This window comes from Polypterus senegalus, chromosome 10 (assembly GCF_016835505.1).
Source record: "Polypterus senegalus isolate Bchr_013 chromosome 10, ASM1683550v1, whole genome shotgun sequence".
Taxonomy (NCBI): Eukaryota; Metazoa; Chordata; class Cladistia; order Polypteriformes; family Polypteridae; genus Polypterus; species Polypterus senegalus.
Window position 1 is genome coordinate 180,295,430 of NC_053163.1, and position 25,565 is coordinate 180,320,994.

At 41.7% G+C, this 25,565-nt stretch overlaps 1 protein-coding gene across 2 annotated transcripts in view; it reads left to right on the forward strand.

Moving 5' to 3' along the window:
* Positions 1–25,565, forward strand: part of LOC120538386 (bactericidal permeability-increasing protein-like) — a 53,141-nt gene that overhangs the window by 6,242 nt on the left and 21,334 nt on the right. The window contains exons 1-7 of one of the 2 annotated variants that reach the window (XM_039767883.1): positions 5,705–5,833; positions 6,753–6,866; positions 15,591–15,705; positions 17,603–17,734; positions 20,083–20,238; positions 22,547–22,610; positions 22,703–22,763. In XM_039767883.1, coding sequence (XP_039623817.1) covers positions 6,764–6,866; positions 15,591–15,705; positions 17,603–17,734; positions 20,083–20,238; positions 22,547–22,610; positions 22,703–22,763 — 631 coding nt within the window. In that variant the 5' untranslated portion in view covers positions 5,705–5,833; positions 6,753–6,763. Of the gene's footprint in view, positions 1–5,704; positions 5,834–6,752; positions 6,867–15,590; positions 15,706–17,602; positions 17,735–20,082; positions 20,239–22,546; positions 22,611–22,702; positions 22,764–25,565 lie in introns of those variants that run through there. The other variant, XM_039767884.1, reaches the window with a different exon arrangement.

The window sequence follows — 25,565 nt, forward strand, 5'->3', positions numbered from 1 at the left end:
GATGTTCAAAGGTCTGCGGTTCACTAGGAACAATACGGTAAAAGTGGGCGTGTCCTTATGCAAATATCGTTACCCCCGTGTTACTGACACTGCGCTTTACCGTTGCACATTTTGCAGTTATTTACCTTCGCCATTTAACAGTTTCAAACTGTAACACTAACAGCGATATTTTTAGTGTAATTGTAATGTGTCAGTAAACGGTATGGCGCATATTTTGAAGGTAGAAAAATATCGATTTTACAGAACTTCACTGTAAAAAAATAATGAAATGTTTCGTTTACGATATACAGGTAATTTTCAGTAGAACATTAGGTAACTTGTCTTTTATCACAAAACGTATTTTACTTTTGCATTTGCAGTATTTTTACCGTTCATTTTACTGACATTTGTTACAGTGCAAGAATGTCTGCATTTTTTTTTCTTTTTAATTGCAGCACAGGTTGATATAACACAACAGGTGCGCTAGAGGGGCAACAATGAGACGACCCCCAAAACAGGAATGAATAGTTTAACAGGTGGAGGGAGGCCACTGACATTTTTCCCTCCTAATCCGTTTTGTGACTCGTTTTAAATTTGTCTACGGTCAGTGCCACTACTGGTAGCATGAGGCCATACTTGGACCCTACAGAGCTGGCACAGGTAGTCCAACTTCTCGAGGATGGCACATCAATACATGGCATTGCCAGAAGGTTTGCTGTGTCTCCCAGCACAGTCTCAAGGGCAAGGAGGAGATTCCACGAGACAGACAGGCAGTTACTCTAGGAGAGCAGGACTGGGCCGGAGAAAGTCCTTATCCCATCATCAGGACCGGATGAACAGGATGAGCACTACCAGAGCCTACAAAATAACCTCCAGCAGGCAGGCCACTGGTGTGAATGTCTCTGACCAAACAATCAGAAACAGACTTCAGGAGGGTGGCCTGAGGGCTCGACATCCTCTAGAGGGCCCTGTGCTCACTGCCCGCCCGGCACCATAGAGCTTGATTGGCATTTGACATAGAATACCAGCTGCAGGTCCACCACTGGCACCCTGTGCTTTGTACAGATGACAGCAGGTTCACCCTGAGCATGTGTGACAGACGTGAAAGGGTCTGGAGAAGCCGTGGAAAACGTTATGCTGCCTGTTACATCGTTTAGCATGACTGGTTTGTTGGCGGGTCAGTGATGGTCTGGGGAGGAATATCCAAGGAGGGACACACAGACCTCTACAAGCTAGATAATGGCACCTTGACTGCCATTAGGTATTCTCGATGAAATCCTTGGACCCATTGTCAGGCCCTATGCTGGTGCAGTGGCCCCTGGGTTCCTCCTGGTGCACGACAATGCCCGGCCTCATATAGCGAGAGGATGAAGGAATTGATACCATTGACTGCCCCCAAACACGCTCACTCGTCTGACCTCAATCCAGTAGAACACCTCTTGGTGTGACATTATGTTTCGGTCCATCTGATGCCGACCGGTTGCACCTCAGACTGTCCAGGAGCTCAGTGATGCCCTGGTCCAGATCTGGGAGGAGATCCCCACAAGACACCATCTGTTATCTCATTAGGAGCATCACAAAGCCCCAATCCCCCCAAGATGTTGTCAGACATGCATACAAGCATATGGGGGTTTTAAAAACTACTGAGTACAATTTGGAGTTGCTGCAATGAAATTTTGTCAAAATGGACGAGCCTGTCTGACTGCCGCATCGTTTTTTTCCCTTTGATTTTCGGGGTGTCTTTGACTTCAGCCCTCTGTTGGTTGATCGTTTTCATTTCCATCAAACGATGTGGCATCCTTTCGTTCCTAACACATCGCCATATCAGTCCAGATAGCCAGCAGGATTTTTTTTTCCCGTTGAGATCTGATGTGTTTTCAAAGTGTGCTTTTATCTTTATTGAGCAGTTTATATATATATATATATATATATATATATATATATATATATATATATATATATATACCTGTATATGGAAGTGAGGGTCTGTGATACAGTTTGCGTATTTTTATCAGATGATTAGACTTACAGATGATGACACCTAGCAGGTTGTCAAAAGCTTACAAATAAAAAACAGTTTTAAGATATGTGACTCATCTTCTCCCTTTGCAGATTTCTGACTACAAATATGCAAATCGTATCACAGATTCGTTTCCATATATATATATACAGTAATTGAAATAAGTTATAATAAAATCTGTAATCTATAAAAAAAACTATAATCTGTAAACTAAATTATTTTAAATTTTAACCTCAGAGATGTATTCCCAAACCAAGCACCCGTCCTCTTACTAGTTAATCAGAAATAGAAAATATGGAAATGACTTATTATAAAATAAGGAAATTAAGGATATATTTCTTCATATTGAAGTTCAAAAGTTACAAAACTTCAATATAAACAACCTTCTGCATAAAAGCAAAGTCATTTCAAAGAGTTTAGATGTTCATCCATCCGCAGTTAGACAGACTGTGTAGAAATGGAGCTGATTTAGTACTGCGGCTGCTCTCCCTTGACGTCGGCACTCAGCCAAGAGGACTTGAAGGCCACAACATGGAATCATCAGCGAGGTAAAAGCCTAACAGCAAAAGGGCTGAAGGAATCACTGGACCAGGTTAACATTTCTGATCGTGAGCCTACCATACATAGAACAACCAAAACCAAGATATCGATGTTTTCAATATCAGGGGACCCTAAAACGTTGAGATCTGTCAAAAAGTGGAGATCGAACTTTTTGATGTGTCTAAAACTTTTGCTCCTCCCCTACAGATGACAGGTTATGGTGGATAAGGGCGCAACGCAAAACCCAGGTCAGTCCACGTTGTTCACATGATTTCTCTTGCCACTGTGGCGGCAACTTGCTGCTCCTCAAGTGCACTTTTTGAAGCTACCTCGGCCTCCATCATTGATCACACCTCTTACCTTACAGCTGATTCTTAACAGGACCACTGTGTGGACCATGAGATGAGCTGGTCATTCGTAGACAGTACCAATGCAAATGTGTCCATTTTCAGTTTGCTGCTTCTTCTTTCGGCTGCTCCTGTTAGGGGTTTGCCACAGTGGATCATCTTCTTCTATATCTTTCTGTCCTCTTTATCTTGTTCTGTTACCCCCGTCACCTGCATGTCCTCTCTAACCACATCCATAAACCTTCTCTTAGGCCTTCCTCTTCTCCTCTTACCTGGCAGCTCTATCCTTAGCACCCTTCTCCCATAATACCCAGCATCTCTCCGCTGCACATGTCCAAACCAACACAATCTCGCCTCTCTGATTTTGTCTCCAAACTGTCCATCCTCAGCTGACTCTCTAATGTACTCGTTCCTAATCCTGTCCATCCTCATCACACCCAATGCAGATCTTACCATCTTTAACTCTGCCACCTCCAGCTCTGTCTCCTATTTTCTGGTCAGTGCCATTGTCTCCAGCCCATATAACATAGCTGGTCTCACTACTGTCCTGTAGATCTTCCCTTTCACTCTTGCTGATACCCATCTGTGCTAATTTAATTATTCTTCACCCCATTTCTCCTTGTGGTTTCAGCCAGCCACATCACGTCCAAGGCTGGACCCAGCGGCAGTCCATCTTCCAAGCAGCCAGTCATTCATAGCAGGCCATTTTAAGTGGTCCATGAAGTCAACCTACCTATCTTTAAGATGGGAAAGGAAACTGGTGAACTCAGAGAAAGATTCATGGAGATACCGGGAGGACATGCAAATGGATTGTGACCAGAATTGCACTCGGGTTTGTGGTTCTGCATGACTGCAGTGTGGACCACTGTACCGTCAGAAAAAGTCCACAAATATTTCTGCACTCCAAGCTATTCTGGATTCTTCTTTGCCTTGCACCCATCTAAGCAGTGCCTTCAGAAAGTATCAAGACCCTTTCGCGCTTTTCGCATTTTGTTAGGTTGCAGCCTTCTGCTAAAATCATTTAATTTTTCCCTCCAAACCCCACAGTGACAAAACAAAAACAGAATTTTAGATGTTTTATAAAATTTGTTAAAAGTAATAAGCCGAAATATCCCATGGACACCATTGGACCATTTGCTATGACACTTGAAATTTGGCTCAGCTGCCACCCATTCCATGATCGTCGTTGAGATGTTTCTCAAGTCTGCTGGTGGTTAATTCAAGTGACGGGGCGTGACCTGGAAAGGCACACAACTTATCTATAGAAGATTCCAAAGGGGAGCAAAAACCAAGCCATGATGTCAAAGGAATTGCCTGCAGAGCTTATGGACGACATTGTGCCAAAGAACAAATCTGGGGGAGGCGTCAAAATAATTTTCTGCAGCATTGAAGATTCCCAAGAGCACCATGGGCTCCGTAATGCTTAGTAGAAGAAGTCTGGGACAACTACAACTCTTCCTAGAGTTGGCTATCTGGCCAAACTGAGTGATCGGGAAACAATGACCATGACAAGAGAAGTGACCAAGAACCCAATGGTCACTTTGGCTGAACTCTGAGAAGCTGTGTGGAGATATAAGAAACTTCCAGTTCACTCAATCAATCTGGGCTGTTGGGCAGAATGGCCAGCAGACAGAAAAGGCTCTCCACAGTAAAGAAACTTGTAGGTCCACTTGGAGTTGCAAAGGGGCACCTAAGGAACTGTGAAACCAACATTGAGCTGTTTGTTGTCTACTCAAAGCATCACGTCTGAAGGGAATAGGTCACCACCTGTCACCTGCGCAATACCATTCCAACGTGAAGCACAGTGGTGGCAGCATCAGGGACTGGGAGACTAGTGATAGTTGAAGGAAAGCAGAAAGGAGTAAAGTGTCAAGATACTCTTAACGTTCCAGGTGACTCTGTATGGCAAATTATCATTTAGAGCTATCTTTAAATATCTTAAATGCATCTGAAGGTACCTTTAAATGTTTTAAAGATAAGTGTAAATGATAACTTGGCTTTCCATATGCCCTGGGCCTCAGACTGGGACAAATGGTTGACCTTCCAACAGGATGATGACCCAAACACAAAGCAAAAACAACACAGCAGTGGCTTATGGAGAAGACTGGGAGTGTCCTCAAGTGGCCCAGTCAGAACATGGGCTGAAACCCAAACGAACATCTCATGAGAAACCTGAAGTGAGCCATCTGCGATGGTCTCCATCCAACCTGACAGAGTTTGAGAGGATCTGCAGAGAAGAATGGCAGAAAATACCCAGATTTAGGCAAACGAAGCTTGTCGCGTGAAACTCAAGAAGACTCCAGGCTGGAATGGCTGCCACAGGGGCTTCAACTAAGTACTGAGAAAAGAGTCTGGACACTTGTATCAGTGTGACATTTAAGTTCTTTTATTTTAATAAATGTGCAAATACTTCTGCAATCCTTATTTTGTTTTGTCATTCTGGGGTGTTATGTGTTACTTGATGAAGGAAAAATGAATTTCAATGATCTAAGCACCAGGCTGAAACATAACAAAATGAGAAAAACCTGAAGGGGTCTGAGTCCTTTCTGAATGCACTATAGAGACACAAAAAAGGAACTGCGGTACTCTATAAAGAACAACTAGATCAAATAAAAGACATGAAATAAAAAGATAGACAGGCTTTGTACAAATAAACATCTGCTGTGACGTTTCAACTATTAAGGAACTTCATACTTGTTTTACTTCGGTTTGGACTTCGAACGCCAGAGAAGGAAGTCTGCTGCCAAAGCAGAAGCAGAAACCAGCAAAAATGGAAGTGCTAGTCCTGTCGGGAAATCACATCAGCAGCTGTGGTCAGAGAGTACAACCAGGCTGACACCCCCAGTGCTGACAGACTGCTAACCTCACAGTAGAGAAAGTGAGCCGACTCGGGAACTTGAAAGGGACTTGACACCTGGAGCCACTAGCAGCAGCTGTGCAGAACAGAGTAAGAGATGAACGCAAAAAACACAGCATGGTGTAATTTAATAAGATCTATCTATCTTATAGTGCCTTTCACATCTATTTATCTACTGTATCTATTTTATAGTGCCTTTCATATCTATCTACCCTGCCTACTATACTAAAATGAATATCTATCTAATAGTGCCTTTCATGTCTATCTATCTATCTAATAGTGCCTTTCAAATCTATCCTGCCTACTATACTAAAATGAATATCTATCTATCTAATAGTGTCTTTTATATCTATCTATCCTGCCTACTATACTAAAATGAATATCTATCTATCTATCTATCTAATAGTGTCTTTTATATCTATCTATCTAATAGTGCCTTTCAAATCTATCTATCCTGCCTACTATACTAAAATGAATATCTATCTATCTATCTAATAGTGACTTTCATATCTATCTATCTATCTATCATATAGTGCCTTTCACATCTATCTATCTGTCTATCTAGTAAATATGAAAGGCACTATTTAAAAGAACAACTGTATATAGTAATAAGACAGACTATTATGGAAGCACAGATAGACATGAAAGCCGACGTGTAATTACCAGATATACAGTAAATAGCTAGATATGAAAGGCACTGTATGATAGGCAGATGGGGTGTAATGTGCTATATAACGATTGCTAGATTGGAGGTGTACTGATATTACAGATTTACAGCCCTTGCACTCTGGTTCTACTCCCAGCTCTGGTGTCTCCTGCTCCTTCCATGTTCACGTCCGCATCACATTTGGTGAACTGGCAGCCCTATGGTGTGCCTGATAATGGAGTTGCTTCCCATCCAGGAGGAGTCCCTGTTTCTATACCATTGACGCCACACAGGCATAGGTTCAGAAGACGGATGGAGGACTAGTAATATGTCGGCTTAGTTTTGCTTTTTGTTTGACTCCAGGTGGTGCCAGGATGGTCCAGTGGTGGCTTTTGGTTTTCTTGTCTCTGTGTTCGCTAACTCATGGCCTGAATCCTGGAGTCATTGGGAGGATCACCCAGAAGGGCATTGACTATGGTAAGTTTATCTCCCTGTCATCTTTTTTTGACATTTCACATCTTAATTTATGCTAATTAATACATTTTTTGTTCTGTCAGCATATTTTTGTTTGATAGACTTGCATTGTTCTGTCTTTGCAAATTAGCATACAAAGGGAAATACAGGCTTTGTTTGGCTAGTTTGTGTCTGATGGTTTGTGTTGCCCCTTGCACACAGTCTTAGATGGGGGACACAAGAAAGTGTAATATGGCGGCTGGAAAAAAGGAACACAAAGTGAACTTTGACCCGAGCTGTTGTCACTTTTTAAAAAAAATGTTCAGCTCTCATGAGATTGCAGGGAAGCCTTTTTACTTTGCTTGTGTGTGTGAGTGTTCAGTTTGCAGCTCCTCTCCGTGTCTGCATGGATTTCTTTGAGTATTTCAGGTTTTCTCCAATGCACATTAATGGTCTTGTGATGGATTAGCATGTCATTCGTGGTAGTGTCCACAGATGGCAGTACCCCAGACTGGCTTGATGATGTCATGTTATAATCAGCTATACTGAGTTGGGAAGGACACACTGAGGCCTCTCTGGCTCAGATGTAACCCGTCGCGATGGAACATCTGTTCCAAATTGAGTCTCAATGCCCCATAAACCTATGCCCAGCTGTCCCACACCAAGATTTGAGGCACATTTTAAACCTTCTAATCTCCTCAGTCTTACCTGGACTGGCACGTGGCACAGGCAGAAATTTAGAGAAGACTACGTTGTCAGTTCTGCTCCTTACCCTGGCACCAGTGACAAATGGCCAGAGCCATTACCTGGCTGGGTGGAAGCACCAAGGGAGAGAACCTGTTGGGGTCAGCATCTTCCCCGAGACATTAGGTGGCAGCACCCTGGGTTGCTACAGCACTACGGGTCCACACAGGGCATGCTGGGAGTTGTAGTTTAGAGCAGCCCTGTTGGATTCTGTGGGTGCCACCATGGGGTGCTGCAGGTACAGCTGAGTCCTTTGAGGTACTGCTTCCACCATACCTAGAAGTGGAGCCGGTAGAAAGTCAAGAAACACCTGAAGCACTTGCGGGTGCCGTATAAAAGAACCGCCTCACCACCAGGACAAAGCTTGTGAGGAGGAGAGGAGGCGAAGAAGAAAGAAAGAAAGAAAGAAAGAAAGAAAGACTGACTGTGTTGTATTGTGTTTGGAGCTTTTGTACTGTGTTGCTGCTGGGGGGCAAGGCCAAAGCGCTTACCCAACTCTGAATAAACATGTGCTCTGTTGAACTTGTGTCTCAGCCTGTCTGTGTCGGGGTTGAGGGAGATGTACACCCCTTGGTGGTCCACTCTTTAAATATGGATCATAGAACTGACGGACTACCCCCTTATGTATGTCATTTGCTCCAACACAGATAATCACAAGCCTATCCAGCCTATCAACCCTTCCTTCCACGGAGGCCCTCTGTCTCTGGGACCTTCAATCCCCCTAATGAGCGAGTCCCCATCTATCACTGCTCCTCTCTTTCTGTGAACAGTTTTGAGGTGGCCCACTAGGGGCTCCTCATGCCTGCCAACCACCTCAGAGTTTATTTGCGTTTTACAAAAGTGTTTTTTCACAACCTGTGAATGAGATTTTCACCAACATCACTAATATGTGCTAATAAACAGGAGAGAACACCAGAGGAGTGGAGGAACGGTGTGATCGTACTCAGAAGGGAGACATTGTGGAAACTATACAGGGATAAGGCTGATGTCACACATGGCAGTAATCTGGAAAATGGTTAGAAGGCTTAAGGGGAGAGACGACCATAGGGGAGGAGAAGTTTTATTTCATGCCACGCTAGGGGGCTCTGCCCCCTGCTCGCTTCGCTCACCCACCCCGAGTTTGGTTTACCGGATATACAATTTAAAGAGATTGTTATTTTCATGGGAATTGTTACATACTCTTTCAATTCTATGTTGCATCGCTTCTCCTTGATCATAAATATACATCCAAACGATTTGTGGTTTCTTCGAAATTAAACTTTGTCGTAGCTTTAATTGTTGCAGGACCACAGATTCTAATAGCATACAGTATGGTCCATTATCGTGTAAATCTATGTTTTGAGCATTGAATGATATGAATGTGAAAAGATCATTGTAGACTCGGATATGTTGCCTGTCGTGTTTGTGGATTTCACTTTCACCAAACAACAAATCTTTTAATTCTCGTGGATACGCCTTTCCATTAGGAGGCAGCACGAATTAGACGATCTACAAGTCTCCGACTTAAACTTTAAAGCCTTATAATATCTACATACTTCTGTCATATCACCTATGTCCATATATTTGATCTCTTTTTGCTGTTCCGTTATTTCACCGAGTAATAATTTCCATTTGTTTGCACTACTGCGATCTTTACTTTATTTGTTTGATACTTTCATATTCTTTAACTTGCTCTGTATGTGTATCGCGCCAACGTTTCTGAATGTCTTTATGAAGTGGTTTTCAATTCCACTTGCTCCGGGTTGATTATTACTTTCGTTATTTTCTGAATTTGCACATAGATTATTATTGTTCTCTTGTGCATCCTTTTCTGCCTTCTTTTCTCTCCGACGCTTTTGTGTCTCTTTTTGACGCGCTGCTCTTTCTTCTTCGCTTAGTCGTTGACGTGCCATCTAGAACGTATACAATTTTTAAGAGCTGGGAGCACATGAAGTGTGTCTGCCAAAAGCATTCCAACAACTGAGAGGTTAGATGTCTGTGATCTTGTTTTAACTCTTTCAGGGCTGATGTCAACTTTTGTCAAAATTCAAGGGTAGAGGACGGTAATCAGCTGTAAACTGCAACAAAACTTTACGTTTTAGTTTGACTCTCTTTGCTAGAAGAAAGTTAAATAGCTTTGTTGATTTAACCTTGATTCCCTACACGTGCGTGAGTAGTGAAGAGCAAACAACCTCCAAAATGGCAGCGACATCTGACAAGAGACCAAAGCGAATGTGCAATGCAAAATACAGTGGAGCCTCAAGTCACGAACGTCTTGGACTACGTAGAAATCGGGTTACGACCAAAACGTTTGGCAAACTTTTGCATCTGTTCACGACCACACACTCGGGTGACGAACAAGCCAGTTTCCTTTCCGGTTCGCACGTGCCGGTGATTTACGCACGTGGTCAGTCCCTCCCTGTACAGTACATTGTTCTCGGTCAGACGTGCATTACGCAGAGGGACTCTCCCTCAAAACTGTAATCTCCTCTCCACCCAGCTTCCTGCTCACTTCCTTCATGCCAGAGCTCAACTCCTGCAAGGTTAGTTTTCTTGGTTGTTTATGGTTAGTTTTTGTATAAATTAATTTTAATTTTTCAAATATTAATTTTTTTCCCTGTACTTAAAAAAAAAAAAAAAGTGTTTACAGCGATCGGTTCGTAAGGCTGTAGCGTGAACTCCTGCAATGTTAGTTTTCTCTGTTCAAGGTTCTCTCAGTGTTGTTCAATGTTTTTACATTTAGTTTACTATACCACTGCATAGTACGGCACAGCACGGTTCAGTACAGCTCACCTTGGTTCGGCTCAGTTCGGCTCGGTTTGCGTTTCGACTGCAGTTTAGTACCGCTTTAGAGTGGGCGGGATCATCCACATGTCATTATAGTTGCGCCGCCTCTACTGCCGTGACACCGTGGAACTTTTACAACAACACGCAGACAACGACAACACTTTAGCTCGACGACGCGCAAGGCTAAGCATCTAAAAAAAGCACATCACTAGCTAACTTTTATCACTGTTGCAAAGCATAAAATGAACTTAACTGCTAGTGTAACATTAAAATGCTGATTCTGTATATTACAGATCTTCCACATTTTGCAAAAAAGTCGCCGCAACAGACCATCTGTTTGGACATTTAACCGTGCTTCAGAGTGGTGGGATGTGATTGTTCCCGGTTTTACAAACACTCAGTGGCTGGAGAACTTTTGAATGTCTGAAGAAACATTCATCCACTTATGCAACAAACTGCGTCCAGCGATGGAGAGACGGGACACAAACTTCCGCGTGTGTGTACCTTTAAAGAAAAGAATAGCCAGTGACGCAGTAATGACGATTTTCTCCGGCCAATCAGTGACCAGCAGAGTTTACACGCCACGCTTTGGTAACGGTTCGGCGCTTGGAACCTCGGCTGAGGTGGTACTAAAAAAAGGACCAGGTACCAGGTACTGTTCCCAGTGGAAAACCCCCCAAATGTGAGCTGAACTGAACCGTGTCGTGCCGTACTATGCAGTGGAAAAGCGCCATATTACACTGTGAATTCTATGGTATAATTAACTATTTTTGTGCTTAAAAATCTTTAAAAAAAAGATTCCAGAACGGATTAATTGTATTTACATACAATCCTATGGGGGAAATTACTTGGAGTCACGACCAAATCGGGTTGTGACCAGAGTTTTGGAACGAATTACGGTCGTGACCTGAGGTTCCACTGTACTCCAAGAACATTTTACATAGGGCTCAGACTTGTCAGACTCCGATTTTGACGCAAGTGATCTGGAGATGGATATTGAAAACGAAAGTGAGGTACCAACATCAGCTGATCGGTCCCCAGCTGATCGTGGTGCTGAACACGTTCATGTAACTGATGCACCTACAGCAGAGTTCACCTGGGAGGACCACCACTTATGTTAACATATTGCGTCAGACTGCGACCGCAACCCACATGCTGTGCGAAGACAGCCAGGCAGCCAGCCCACCGTGCATTCCTGCTGACCACCTAGGTGTCTCCACTGCCGTCAGACATGCCGAACTTGCGCCATCAGCAGCCACAACACATAGCAACAGATGTTTTACGTTGATTTATGTGTGAAACAAGCGATTTGTGTGCTTTTCATAAAACTGAGTGTTTTGGAAAAAATATTCAGCCCTCAATAGGGCGTGACGTGTAAAAGTCACCATGTCACGGGTCTTCCTTCCGAAGGTTGTAAAGTCTAGTCTCGCGGGACGTCAAAGTGTCTTTCCGAGAAGATCACGCCTCGACCCAAGATTTTTTTATTATAATAGAGAGACACAGGAACAAAATGGTGCCGTCTTTGCATGGAGCCAGCTGATAGAGAAACATCGAGGAAAACAGAAAGGTCTGCACATGGCATTTATTGATTTGGAAAGCTTATGAGAGAGCGACACATCATGAGGGCTGGAGGAGCATGAGAGAGAAAGGAGGACCAGAGAAGTGTGTGAGGATATGTATGAGGGAGTGAGGACTTGAGTTAAAAGCACTGTTGGGGTAACAGACAAGATCCCAGTTCTGTACCAGGGGTCTTCTTTAAGTCCTTACCTCTCTGATCTGGTGATGGATGTGTTGACTCATAGTGGGGTTGAAGGCTTTTTGCTGATGACAATGCATTGTGTAGCAACAGAAACGGGGAAATGGAGACAAAGTTGGAGGAATGGAGAAGAGCTTTGGAAGAAAGAGGGTGGAAAATAAATAGGAATGACAGAGCAGGATTCGGACGTTAGCCTGAAGGGTCAGCTTTTGTAAAGAGTGGATACACTCAAATATCTAGGATCAGCGGTAGCCCAAAAGAAAATCATTGGCTGTTGTCTCTTCACATTAATATATCTGTTCATTGCCAGAGCCAATGGGAGAGCAGCAGAGAGTCCAGCTGCCATCTGTTTGTTTCATTGCCATCACAGAGGAGCTACAGGTCTACTGCGACTGCACTACATGACATCTCCGCAGCTTCTCTTCTTAGATTATTCAGATCCTAAATAAATTGACATGGGGTTACTATTAACTGTTTTTTGCAACATGTAACTGTGCTGATTGTCTATTTGTAAATACTTCATAGTTATACAACTCACACTTCTTGATATCTGTATTATTTTGTATACTTTTTTATTGATTTGAGCTAACCACTGAAGTTTGTAATTATTTTGTTCAAGTCATTGTTGCATTTGTCTAGTGGTTTGCACAGTGCCAGGTTAAGGGTGGGCTCAAATGGTGTTGTCTTGTGTTGGTAATGTCTTGTACTCCACGCTTTCCACCGAACCAAAGTCAATTCTTGTTGTGTTTCACATGCTAGTAACAAAATGACTCCGATTCTGAGAATGGAAAATTAGATGCAGAGATAACCCACAGAGATCATTGTGGATGGAACAATTGGAAAAAGGTCTCAGGAGTGTTGTGTGATCAAAGTATTAAGGAGAAGATCAAAGGTGAGGTCTTCAAAATGGTGGCAAGACCAGCAATGACGTATGGAGCTGAGGCATGAGCAGTAAAGGGAGCAAAGCAGGAGAAGTTAGAGGTGGCAGAAATTAAAATGTGGAGATGGATGTGTGGAGTTACGAAAAAAAAAAAGGACATAAGAAATGGGACAATCAGAGGTGCAACAAAAGGGGAAGAAACATCTAAGAAAGTAGGCTGAGGTGGTATGGACACGTGGTGAAGAGAGACAATGAAAATGTGGGCAAAAGAGTGATGGGAATGAAAGTCCAGGGGAAGAGAAAGCGAGGAGGAGGAAAAAGAGGTAGACGGATAAAGCAAAAGAAGATCTGAAGGAAAGGAGCTTGACTGGGAACAGTGCTGACTGAAGTTCATATGGAGGCTTAGGTGCTTGGGGATGCCTGCCCCTTGAGTTTCACAAAGGGTTCACAGCATGGACGGGGGTGTGGAAAGGCACAAAGCAAGTGCTGCTGGATGGAGAAGGTTGATTTAGGGACGTTGACCCTACACAGACATGGAGAAGGTGTTCATCATTTAGAAATTAGAAAGAAAAAAAAAATGACAAAAATCTAATTGCATGGCTGGCATGGTAGATGGCACTGCTGTCTCAGAGCTCCACACTAAAGGGTCGGCTCACATGTATGCTGAGTTTATGTGTTCTCTCCTGTCCTGGCGGGTTCTTCTACATGTACTCACTCAACACGTACTCAGCAGCCACACCACACGTGTGCCAGTGCAAAAACGGCTGTCATCGTTTCATCCAGGTGAAGGCTACACATTAGTAGTAGTTGACGTGGCTCCCCACTCACTGTAGTGCTTTGAGTAGTGAGGAAGGTGCTAAATTAATGTAAAGAATTATTATTAACATCCCAAGAACTTGTATGTCAGGTCAATCGGTGCTGGACTAGTCTTACTCAAGTCTGATGTATAATATATACGGTACATTGCAAGACAACCATGAGAGAAGTTTGCTTAAATTGAGTGGGAACAATTAGACAGCTCACTGAGTGTCACATTTCTGAAACAATCCAACACATAATGAAGGCGGCACTCAAAGCTATCTATCATATAGTGCCTTTCATATCTGCACTGTGAGGGAACGTCAGTTACGGCACTACGGCCATGTGTTGCAATTCCCCGATGGTGATCTGGCTCACAGGATCCTCATTGTTGAGGACCCAAGCGAGAAAACTGCAGAAGAAACATATATACTGTACAATCTGCCTGTCCATCTATCCTGCCTACTATACTGAAATTAATATCTATCTATCTATCTATCTATCTATCTATCTATCTATCTATCTACAGTTAGGTCCATAAGTATTTGAATAGTGACACAATTTTCATATTTTTGGCTCTATAAACTACCACAATGGATTTAAAATAAAGAAATAATTACAGGTACTGACACAAAATGTTGGGGTGTCAACCAAGCCAACTTGCTTACTCAAAAGCGCTTGAAACAAAAAAAAATAACAGAAGCTCAATGGTGTAGAAAAATACAAAACACCAAAATACAACTAGCCACTGGCTCAAGTACTGTAAGGATGCTGTGTACATCAGTCAGGCTTCAGGGCTGGAGCTCCGTCTTGTGAGTTGCTGATCTCCAAAATGAGACACCTCCTTTATGAGAGCCCCCTGCTTTTATAGCTAGTGGACCCGAAGGGCCGGGGTCAGTTGCAGTCACTGGGCATCTTCTCAAAATGATGGGCGGAAAAGGAGAAATGGTGGTTAGCGATTGTACCCCCCTGGTGTCCTGGGGTGATACTGTTTACCTGGAAGGCAACCCTCTGATGCACATGTATGACTATGTGTGTGTATATATATATAAATCTTGGGAATCTCAATGAAAAATCTTTTTTTGATACATTTTTTTCTGTTCATTGGTTGTAAATATTTTTATGCTTTATGTTTAAGGAACATGACCATAAATGTGTTTTGGATAAATTCTTTAGTTTGAGAAAGATATTCATATTTTTGTTATTTAATTTTAGGTTGCTAAGTAATGGTATTATGCATCACTTCAGAAAGGATCATGAATAAAACGCTCGCTGTCCGAGATTACGGATTTTAACCTTAAACTGTGTTCGCCTTGAGCTCATAGAGTTTGGTATTCTGGTTAACTACTCATTGCTTTCCACTTCTGAATTGATGTTCCGGTAACTTTGGTAACACCTCCTGGCAACTCTTGTTTTGATTCATCAGTGGTTTAGCTCTCTGCATTTTGTTTTTGATAATAACACTTTAATATTCAAGAAGACTAATTGTGTTCCTGTTTCTCAAACACGGCACATGTCCCAGTCAATTTTTATCAACATCTTTGTAATTGTTCACAATCGAAAATGCTGTGGTCCAGCCAAGTCACACTAAATATTCATCACTGGCAAAACAGAACAAATGGATGAGTATGTCCTGCAATGGCCAGGCACCCATACTGTTGGGACAGGCCCAGGGTCCACTTGACCCTACAGTCAGACTAAAGAAAGTTAGGAGGTACATTGATTTTTGTTGTATAAAGGTTTACTTAACAACTTCCAAAAGAATTCATACCTTTTTCAAAAAATTCCCATTTTATATTCTTAGGTCGTCAAATTGGGTTGATTGCTATTCAGGATAAGCTGAAAACTCTCCACATTCCAGACATATCGGATTCAGTGAAAGTTTCAACAATTGGAAAAGTGGAATACAGAATTTCAGGGTGAGTATGTTCCTGTAATAACGGTGAAGGTTAGTGAAGGTCCTGGTATTCAGCCAGTCTTTTTCGTGTTAACATGGGTCATGGGTGATTAGGAGGGCGTTCATGGAGGTGTGATGGACAGTAATGGTAATGCGTGTTCTGGGTAAAATTCATAATGAGGATTAATATTCACGCAGAATTACTTCAAGGGTTGTCACCACTATTGAACTAAATCCACTGCCTCCAGAAAGTGTTCAGGCCCCTTCACGTTTTTCACATTTTGTTTTGCTGCAACCTTGTGCTAAAACCATTTAAATTCATTTTCCCCCTCATCTAGCAAAACTCGATACTCCAGAATGAGAATTTGAAAACAAGATATTACAAATCTTTACAAACTTATTCAAAATAAAAAAGTGAAATATCCCATTGACCCAAGTGTTCAGACCCTTTCCTCAGTACCTTGGTGAAGCCCCTTGGCAGCGATTCCAGCTTGGAGTATCGTTGGGTTTGACACGACAAGCTTCATGCAACTGGAATTGGGGATTTCCTAGCGTTCTTCTCTGCAGATCCTCTCCAGCTCTGTCAGATTGCATGGAGGCTGTCATTGAAGATGGTTTTCTGGTCTTTCTAGGGATTTTCACGAAAACCAAAATGAGATCAAAAATTTGAAGGCAAGAACAAAGATTTATTATCCTGTAAAAGTCAAGTACAACTGTCTTTCACAAAGAGATTCAAGGCTTATCTGTAAACGCTGTGAAGTTATAAATCAGAGACAACACACTCAAAGATTTGGGGTGAATTCCCCGTATGGTATGCGGGTCCGAATCATATATTCAGATTGATACAATGCAAATGAAGCATAAGAAGGACATTGGAATCAGGAAATGACTGGATTTATATAGAGGAATCTGTGGTGGGCTGGCCTTCCTGACTTGCGCCCTGTGTTGGCTGGGATTGACTCCAGCAGAGCCCCGTGACCCTGTAGTTAGGATATAGCGGGTTGGATAATGGATGGATGGATATAGAGGAATGGCAGGAAATGATGTACAGCGGGAATGACGGGAAAAAAGGAGCGATGGAAATGACGTAGAAAATTCGAAGTCGGATTATCAGGTCGGGCCAGAAGGAAGATAGTTGTTGCCGCGAGTGCGGAAGTGAGATTGTCTGGAGGTCTTCTGAAAGGTATGGTTAATCTTCTGGTTTTCTGCCAAACATGGGAGACAGATGTTAGTACTCTGTTCCAAACCTGTTTTCTTCATAGTATCACACTTCGTTGAGCCCATTGCCTGCACCCTAATCGCGTGTGTGTGACAACGTGAATAAAACACGGCTGCTCGAATCACCCTGTAAACTCTGTGGTGTTGTTTTGTTTCTGGTGTTCACCGTTGTTTAATGTTTCCATCATCATGGATGTATTGTTTGGTTTTTAGGGGCGTACTGACAGAAGTCAGGACATGTGATGTGACACATGAGAACCGATATCCCAAATGCTCAGTCCAAGTTTGTGGATACAAACTCTCAAAGTCTCTGTCTCTGCTGTTTTGCGACTCCTTGATTTTCCATTTATTTTTACTGTGACCCGTTTTTGGTTTTCAATTTCATCTCCTGATCCTTTTATCTAAAGGCTTTCATGCGTGTTTTCAGGCTGGCATAACAAATATAACCTTCATACACACAAGCCTCGGGGGATCATGGCACTTATTCAGTCAATGAGGCTCAACAAGTTGTATCTGGTTGGCACTTTTGTTTAACCTATTGCCTGAGTACTGGCATTTTCAAAACCATCATTTGGGGAAAATACTGAAAATGTTTTACTTTGGGTTTCCCAGTGTATCACAAAATGGATTTTCTGTTGCAGTTGCTACTGAAGTCTTGTGTTGAGTCATTCTTGATTGCACATTCATTACTTTTATTTCAGGATGCGGATTGTGAATCTGGGACTACCACAGTCAGCTGTTGGATTGGCACCAGGAACTGGCATCAGCTTGTCTATTACCAATGCCTACATACAAATTAATGGAAACTGGCAGGTGAAATATCTCCGATTTATGTAAGTTATTACTTACTACTAATTACATTAGTATTTATGCAGCATTTACTGCATACATTGAGGACTAAAAAGTAAGATATCCATTCTGTTTATTTTATTTATTTCTGGAGTGCACAGAATATAATGAAAAAGGTATGAGACCCCTAAAAGACCCACAAGCCAGGCCACTACTTTCACTAGAAGATGTAAAGACAGGCCTCACCTTAGGCCACCAGATTCCAAATTCCACGGGAGGACCTGCACAGGCCTAAAATGGGGAGCTGGCTTTAAATGCTCATAAATTTCTCAAATGTCCCAAAATATATCATAAATGTCCTTCAAGGGAGTGGAAGCTACAAGTCCAATGCAGAATCTTTATAAATGAAAAAATGAATTTCTTTTCATTTTCATGAACCATTTTTCCTGGTTAAAGGTTGCTGTGCCAGCAAGCCAATCAGATCAGCCCAGACTTTCCTGTCTCCGGCTACAGATTCCAGTTCTTCCTGGGGAATTCATAAGAGTTCCCAAGACAGCTGAGTGGTACATACCTGGAGCAGCTCTAGAGGGAACCGGCCAGGGACAACCTTACTGTATGTCATGACCAAACTACCTCAGCAGGCTCCACTTGATCTGGAAGAGAAGACAACCTATTCTGAGGTTTTTCCACAGTGTCAACGCAGCCACCTTTTGAAGAAATGTTTTTTTTTTCTGCTGCTTGTACTCACAATCTCATTCTTTTGGTCATTACCTGCAACTCATTACTATGGGTGAGGACAAGGACGTATATCGACTGGTAAACTGAGAGTTTTGTTATTTAGACTCAGCTCCCACTTCAACATCATGGACCTGTACAGCACCCACAGAACAGTTGCCATCACTCCAATCGAATCAATCTCACGTTCCCTTTTTCCATTATTCATGGACAAGATAACCCCCCTCCACTATGGACAGTTGTTTCCTCGTTACCTGGAGAGAACAATCCATTCTTTTCCGAGAGAGTGAGAGAGAACCATAACCTCAGACTTGGAGTTACTGATCCTTATCTCAGCCACTTCACACTTGGTAAGGTCACAGTCAGATGGGGCAAAGAGGACAACATCAACTGCATAAAGCCAAGATGCGACTCCTAGCCTCTCCAAGTGGACACCGTCACATCCTCACTTGCACTTTGATATCTTGTCTATGAAAACTATAAAACAGTAATGGTGACAAACATAATCCTGATGGAGTTCAACACACACAAGTGCAGGTATTCGGACACAGCTCTCACCACATTCGGTGGGATTGAATAGCACACAGGAGTGGCCCCGGTAACTCCCACAGGAGGAGGGACAGGAGAAAAGATTTTTCTAAAATCTACAAAACACATATAGACACTGTGTTGTCATAATCCCGTGCATTCATCCAGCAACTGTGCCAGGGAGGAAAGCTGCTCTGCTGTACTATGGACTAAAATGAAGAAATCAATTTTAAGAAAAGAAGAGAAAATAATAAGACAACAGGGTTTGCCCAAAACAAAGGCAACTCACAGCAAACAAATCCAAATCTGTAATCCAAGAATAAAAAAAAACACACTTAGACAGAAGCAATAAATCCAGAAACCAGAAAAATCAATACTTACAATAGTCATGCACACTTGGGTGTTGTCAATGAGGCACTGAAGGCTCCCCTTCCCAGGCTCACATCTAAAGACTGAGGGCGGTCCTTCACTGGTGATGTAATTGTGGCCCCGCCTCTTGAGAGCTCCGCCCACGAAACACATGAAATGAAAGTACAGGTATTTCTTACTTACTCAGTGCTGAAATATGCACAATATAAACACAAGTCATGAAATTCCATACGTTAAAAATAGAAAAAATCCAAATCAGGAAAAAGCCAAATAATATTTGAAAAACAATAAAACCATTAAACAAATAAAGAGTTAACTTGAGCCTGGCTAAATTATAACATTGGGCAATATGGGTTTTATGCATAAAATATAAAAAGCTTACATGCTAACAATATAAAATAAATAATAAATAAATTAAATAATTAGTACATAAACTAATACATATATGAATAAATACAAAGGTTTAAGTGCCCAAGTCCAAGATGATTTCATTTTCTTGTGCTTTTGCACTTTCATGTCTGCTTCTCTTGTCAGATAGGCTAGGCTATAATTTACGATTATGTGAAGAGTGAGTTTTTTTTATGTATAATCTTTTATTTGGGTGCTTCTTTCAAATACATAATGTTTATGTAAGGCACTATATGTCTATAACCAGCATTCTACTACAGCTACACTGAATATTGCACTCCATATGAAAAGTGCTTTAGGATTATGTAGAGCCAACTTGACAGAAGTGTTCTCTCTCTATCACTGTTTCCAGTAAAGACCATGGCACCTTTGACCTGTCGTTGTCTGGTATCACCATTTCCGCAACTATTGGGGTAACACATGATGAGACGGGAAGACCTACAGTATGGCCTGCTGGCTGCTCGGCTAATGTCGCCAGTGCCAATGTGAAGTTTCACGGAGGAGCGAGGTAAGAACATATTTAATAAACAGTGACTGTCTAGATAGATAGATAGATAGATAGACAGATAGATAGATAGATAGATAGATAGATAGATAGATAGATAGATAGATAGATATGAAAGGCACTATATTAATATATAAACAAATTAAATATTTCAGTATACATTATCTATTATCTATCTTCTACAAAATAAAACACTGTGGTTTGTGTGTCCAGTCACTCTGAGCAATCTGATTGGTCAGTTTGGCTTTGGCGACTTGATAGAAGAGGAAGTGAGTGAGTGTGAGACACACAAGGAGGAGTAAAGGCGTATGAAGCACTCTGAGAGAGTTGCCTTGAAAGACAGGAGGTATAAAACTGGACAGAAGACGAGGCAGACGCCTTGAGAACAGTGAAAGAGCAGGAGAAGGAGACTTTACAAGAACACACTTGAGTCTGGGAGAGACAGTGAAGAGAGGTTCAGACACACACAAATACCGAGGAAAGGTGCTGGAGGTACAAGTAGGGCATGAGAGATAGCAAATATTTTTTTTAATTATTCCATTACTTGTCTTGACAGGTACCATAGCTAGTATTATAGATTTGACATATATAGCATTACGGGGTCAATGCTGTCCCATGTACTGAGACCAGTCAAATTCTTACTTGCATGTGTTAATCATCATGCAGTATGTCACCTAACTCTGCCACCACGATTAGTGAACGGAACTGCCCAACTTCAAAGCTTTTGTCTTCTATATCTGAAAAAATTACCCTACCTCAAAGTTGCAATCATAATCAAAGATGAACCATCGGTTTCAGTTTTACCTCATTAAGCCCATATCCATGCAAGACATAGTGTTGTATTATCGTGGGAGAAGTGGAACTCATCACGTTTGTTATTGGATTGCTCTGCTCTCCCAGCCTAAGCTTAGCACACATAGAAAGACGCACACACACAGACTCTCCACTTAAGCAATGTTTATGAGTGATGCCCACAATGCCTCTCGCTCTTCAGTAACGATTTACTGTCTTCAGTTTGAACAATGACGTATGGGTCTCCCTGATGTAACCCAAACCTAAAGTCTGTTTTGGACTCCAAGACACACGAAGGCTGACTCACCCTTTGGTTAGGTGATATTTACTAACTAATCGTGTTTTACTTCTTCTGCTTCTATTAGGGCGTCCACCTCAGCCTGATCACCCTGTAGGGGGAAAAAAATATAGCAGCAATCAATCGCCTCTACACTAAGTGCCCTGTATTTACTTTATTACTTCAGTCACTCTACAGTAGATCAGTGATTCTTAACCTTGTTTGAGTCACGGACCCCTTTAAGAATCTCATGAAAGCTATGAACCCCCATGAACACAACTTTGCATGCAATGAATATAACGTACTTTATTTATCAAGATTTGATTGTCTCATATATATATGACATACAAAAAGTATTATTAAACTTTAATGTAACCAATCCAATAAAAACACTCCTTTTTATGCAAAAAGTAATGGCCAGTCATTTTAATTATGAAATGCAATGCTCACGTGGAAATTAAAACAGATCTACTGCTACTACGTTTTCTACTACCATTACAACCACTACTACATCAACTCTAAATCAACTGTACCGGGTTCTATAGGGTTAAATTATTTAAATGTTAAATTTTATCTGACTCTCACGGACCCCCTGAAACCCATCCATGGTCCCCCCCCTAGGGGACCTCAGGTTAAGGACCCCTGTTGTAGATAAAAAGAAATTGAAAAGCAGTGCTGTATTTATTAAAATAAAATAATAATAACAGAAGAAATTATAATAGAACATGTAAATCGATAGCAAAGTCTGGATGTACAGTATATATTTAAAGTTAGAAAGCTCGCTGAAGATCAGCAACAATGTCAAAAGAGCTTGCTGTCGGTCTTGCTTAGCCCGTGTGGGACTCCATATCAGCCTGAAGAATTTCTGGAGACATTTTGTTAGCCCCCCCATGACATCTCTTTCTTTCATGTGGCCATAAGTCTGGTGGACCACTTCTAAAAGTAGAGACTGCTGCCGTATGACGATCATGTTTGGGGCAGGGATCATGTTAGGTTTTATTTATTGCTATTTTTTCTATTTTCATTAATTAAATTGTTTGCATACATTTCTCTATGTTAATATGTGATTATGTTTAGTTATTTTCTTTGTCAATTGCTTTGCTTTCTCGTTTCTTAATTATTTTATTTTATCTGCTCATGTTCAGCCTAAGGGGGTGGGGCCTCCCAACGATGAGCTAATGGGGCCCAGTATGACATGAAGGGAATGTTTAATCTATCTAACTATCTATTTATTTTTTATAGCTGGCTTTACAATCTTTTCAAGAGCTCAATTGATAAAGCTCTTCGCAATGCCCTAGACAGTCAGGTATGCTTGTTTAACTTTTAGTTGCTTTCTCACACAACTTATTTCTGCTCTTTTTGAACGTCTCACTTACTGGCCTCTTGTTGTGTATACAGCTGTGCACTGTGGTGTCAGGAGCCATTGAAAGTATAAAGCCTCATCTGAAGACATTAAACGGTAGGGCACACTCGTGTTTTTCTACTGCATTTCTTCATAGATCTTTCCTGGATGAACGGGGCTGATGCTGTGAAGTTTTGTGGTCAGCTCACTGCTCCCCCATCAGATGGAGGAATGAAGAAGTGAGGGCAGGACATTTGGGATGAGCTAAAAGTTGTTGTTCTCCCCAATTTGTGCTATGGTTTGGTTTTGTGAAATTTTTTCCTCATTTTGTCATTTACTTTTAACCCTCATCCATGAATGGGTGGGTCTCCAAGACCCCCAGTCACAGATTTTCAAATTCTTTCTCTTTCAAGGTAATACGACGGCCATGAATTTTTCTGACTTTTCATTTTGTGTTGTCTTGAAAAATGTGCCGAAATCCGCTTCTCAATAGTTTAGTGCAAATAAGTGCTACAGTAGCACAAAGTAGTTGGGGGTCTCCGAGAAATTCATGGAAGTGTTTTTGCTTCATTTTATATTTTATATTTGAATTTTCTATTTAAATTTATATTCTCCTTAGTTTAGATTTTCTTAGTCCTGCCTGAGACACTGCTGGTGTATAGTTTGTTGAGGAGCAAGTCCAGTTGATGTGTTTATGAACAATGAGTCAATGACCAACAAAGAAATTCAATGCAAGTGAAGCCCTGGCTAAAATATTGAAGGAGTTGTCGGATTTCGATACATCAGACAACACAAATGAAGAGGACAATGATGATGGAAATGACGAGGAAACAAAAATTGGCGATGAAACAGCCCCGTGGAGATGCAGCAAATGTAGCTAAGAAGTGACGCTGTCACATGTGCCCAGAGACAAAGGAGAGAAAGATAAAGGCCGCCTGCTCCCAGTGCATTCTGAGTGTTCACCTGTTTATCTGGCCAGCAAACAAGTTGAAGTTGAGGCAGAATCTGAGTGACTGTTCTGTATGCGAATCAGACGTGTAACTGATGTTTTGTTTTAGTGCTACTATGACTGTTTTTTAGATAGATAGATAGATAGATAGATAGATAGATAGATAGATAGATAGATAGATAGATAGATAGATAGATAGATAGATAGATAGATAGATAGATCAGGCACTATATAATAGATGGGTGGAACTGAAGAGTCGCATAGTGTGGGGTCTCCTCAGTCTGTCGCTGAAGCTGCTCCTCTGTCTGGAGATGATCCTGTTCAGTGGATGCAGTGGATTCTCCATGATTGACAGGAGTCTGCTCAGCACCGTCGCTCCGCCACAGATGTCAAACTGTCCAGCTCCATATATGATTTGGTGAACACTGAACACGCATTACTATTACAAAGGTAACATGTAAACCATTGAAAATTTACATCACATTTACTTCATTTCAGAGGTAATAAAAAATACTGGTTATTGTACTTCTCTTTAGGCAGATTTAACCAGTTTAGAATGGTCTGCAAGATGGGGGTCCATTCATGGAAACGTTATAAAAACGGCATTCATGGATGAGGGTTAAGCTTTGAGGCATTAGGAATTCAGTTCTGCTTATTTATTTCTTGTTCTGTTCGGGCCTAAGGTGACTCTATTTTACCTTTTACTAAGTAGACCATAGCACAAGGCCCCAAACCCCAGACTTGTAGCACACATGAAGGATTAACTGCTGCTGTAGTTCAGCACTCTCAGGTGACTACACAGAAGACCAGAACACACAGGAGAAAGAATTACACACACACACACACACGGCGTCTGGATAAGTTGCCCCTCACATTTAACCCCTAGCACATTTCGCCCACGGTAATTTTCACCCCAAATCCCCAACCCACATTTCACCACCACTATATTTTGCCCTGGTATTTATGTACATATCTATAACTGCAACTAAAAATTTAATAAACCTTACCCAACATTGAAAATAAAAAAAGTTCACTCAGGTAGTGTTCTTATACGACTCACAGATCAACGTGTTCCACTGTAAAATCGTTTGGATTTGTTTAATCGAAACCAAAATTGAAATATGTTTACAGAGCCTTTCATTTAAGTGATGCACTATTGCTAACTTTTTTATCATTTTGCTACAAAAATGTTTAAATTAGGAAAGTCAGATTTGAACGCTGAGAACGATTATTCACTTTATTTTTTCTAGAAACTTCCAACACTCAAAGCGTCTGGGTGTGGGTATTAGAAGTATTAGAAGTTACTGGGGTGGGGGAGAAATATCACGGAGGTGAAATGTAGTGGGGGCAAAACGTGCTGGGGGTGAAATGTGTCAGGTACGAAAAATGCTGGGGGCGAAATTTCACACACATACACATAGCCTCTCCACAGGACAGAAAATGTCAGAAGGAAAGAGACATTGGCAAGCAAGGCTCCACCTAGTGTGGCTCTGCAGCCTAACCCCGAACGCCGACACACCTCCTGGACCAGTGGGGGCTGCAGTACTTGCTAACAAAAAAGCTCAATCACTACCCAGCCCCCCCAGTTCAGCTGCTTTGTTCCTGCATGGAAGCAACATCTCTAATTTCAGACAAACAGCAAAGACATGTTATACAAGTAATTAGGACGTAAACTGCCTCTTAAACTTGCAATCCAGTCCAGGGTTTCTTCCTGGGGTTTCAGCTCATATTCTGTAAAGTGTCCCTCTTGTAAAGCTTGTAGAGACTTACTAAGACGACTTAGATACAGAGAAGTCCTTGAAGAAAACCTGCTACAGAGTGCAAACCCCCCTCAGCCTAGGGTGAGGGGTCACCTTTCAGCACGACAATAACCTGAAGCCTACAGCCAAGACAACACTGAAGTGGCTTCAGGCCAAGTCTCTGAGTATTCCAGTCAAAGTCCAGACTTAAACTCCATAGAACATCTGTGG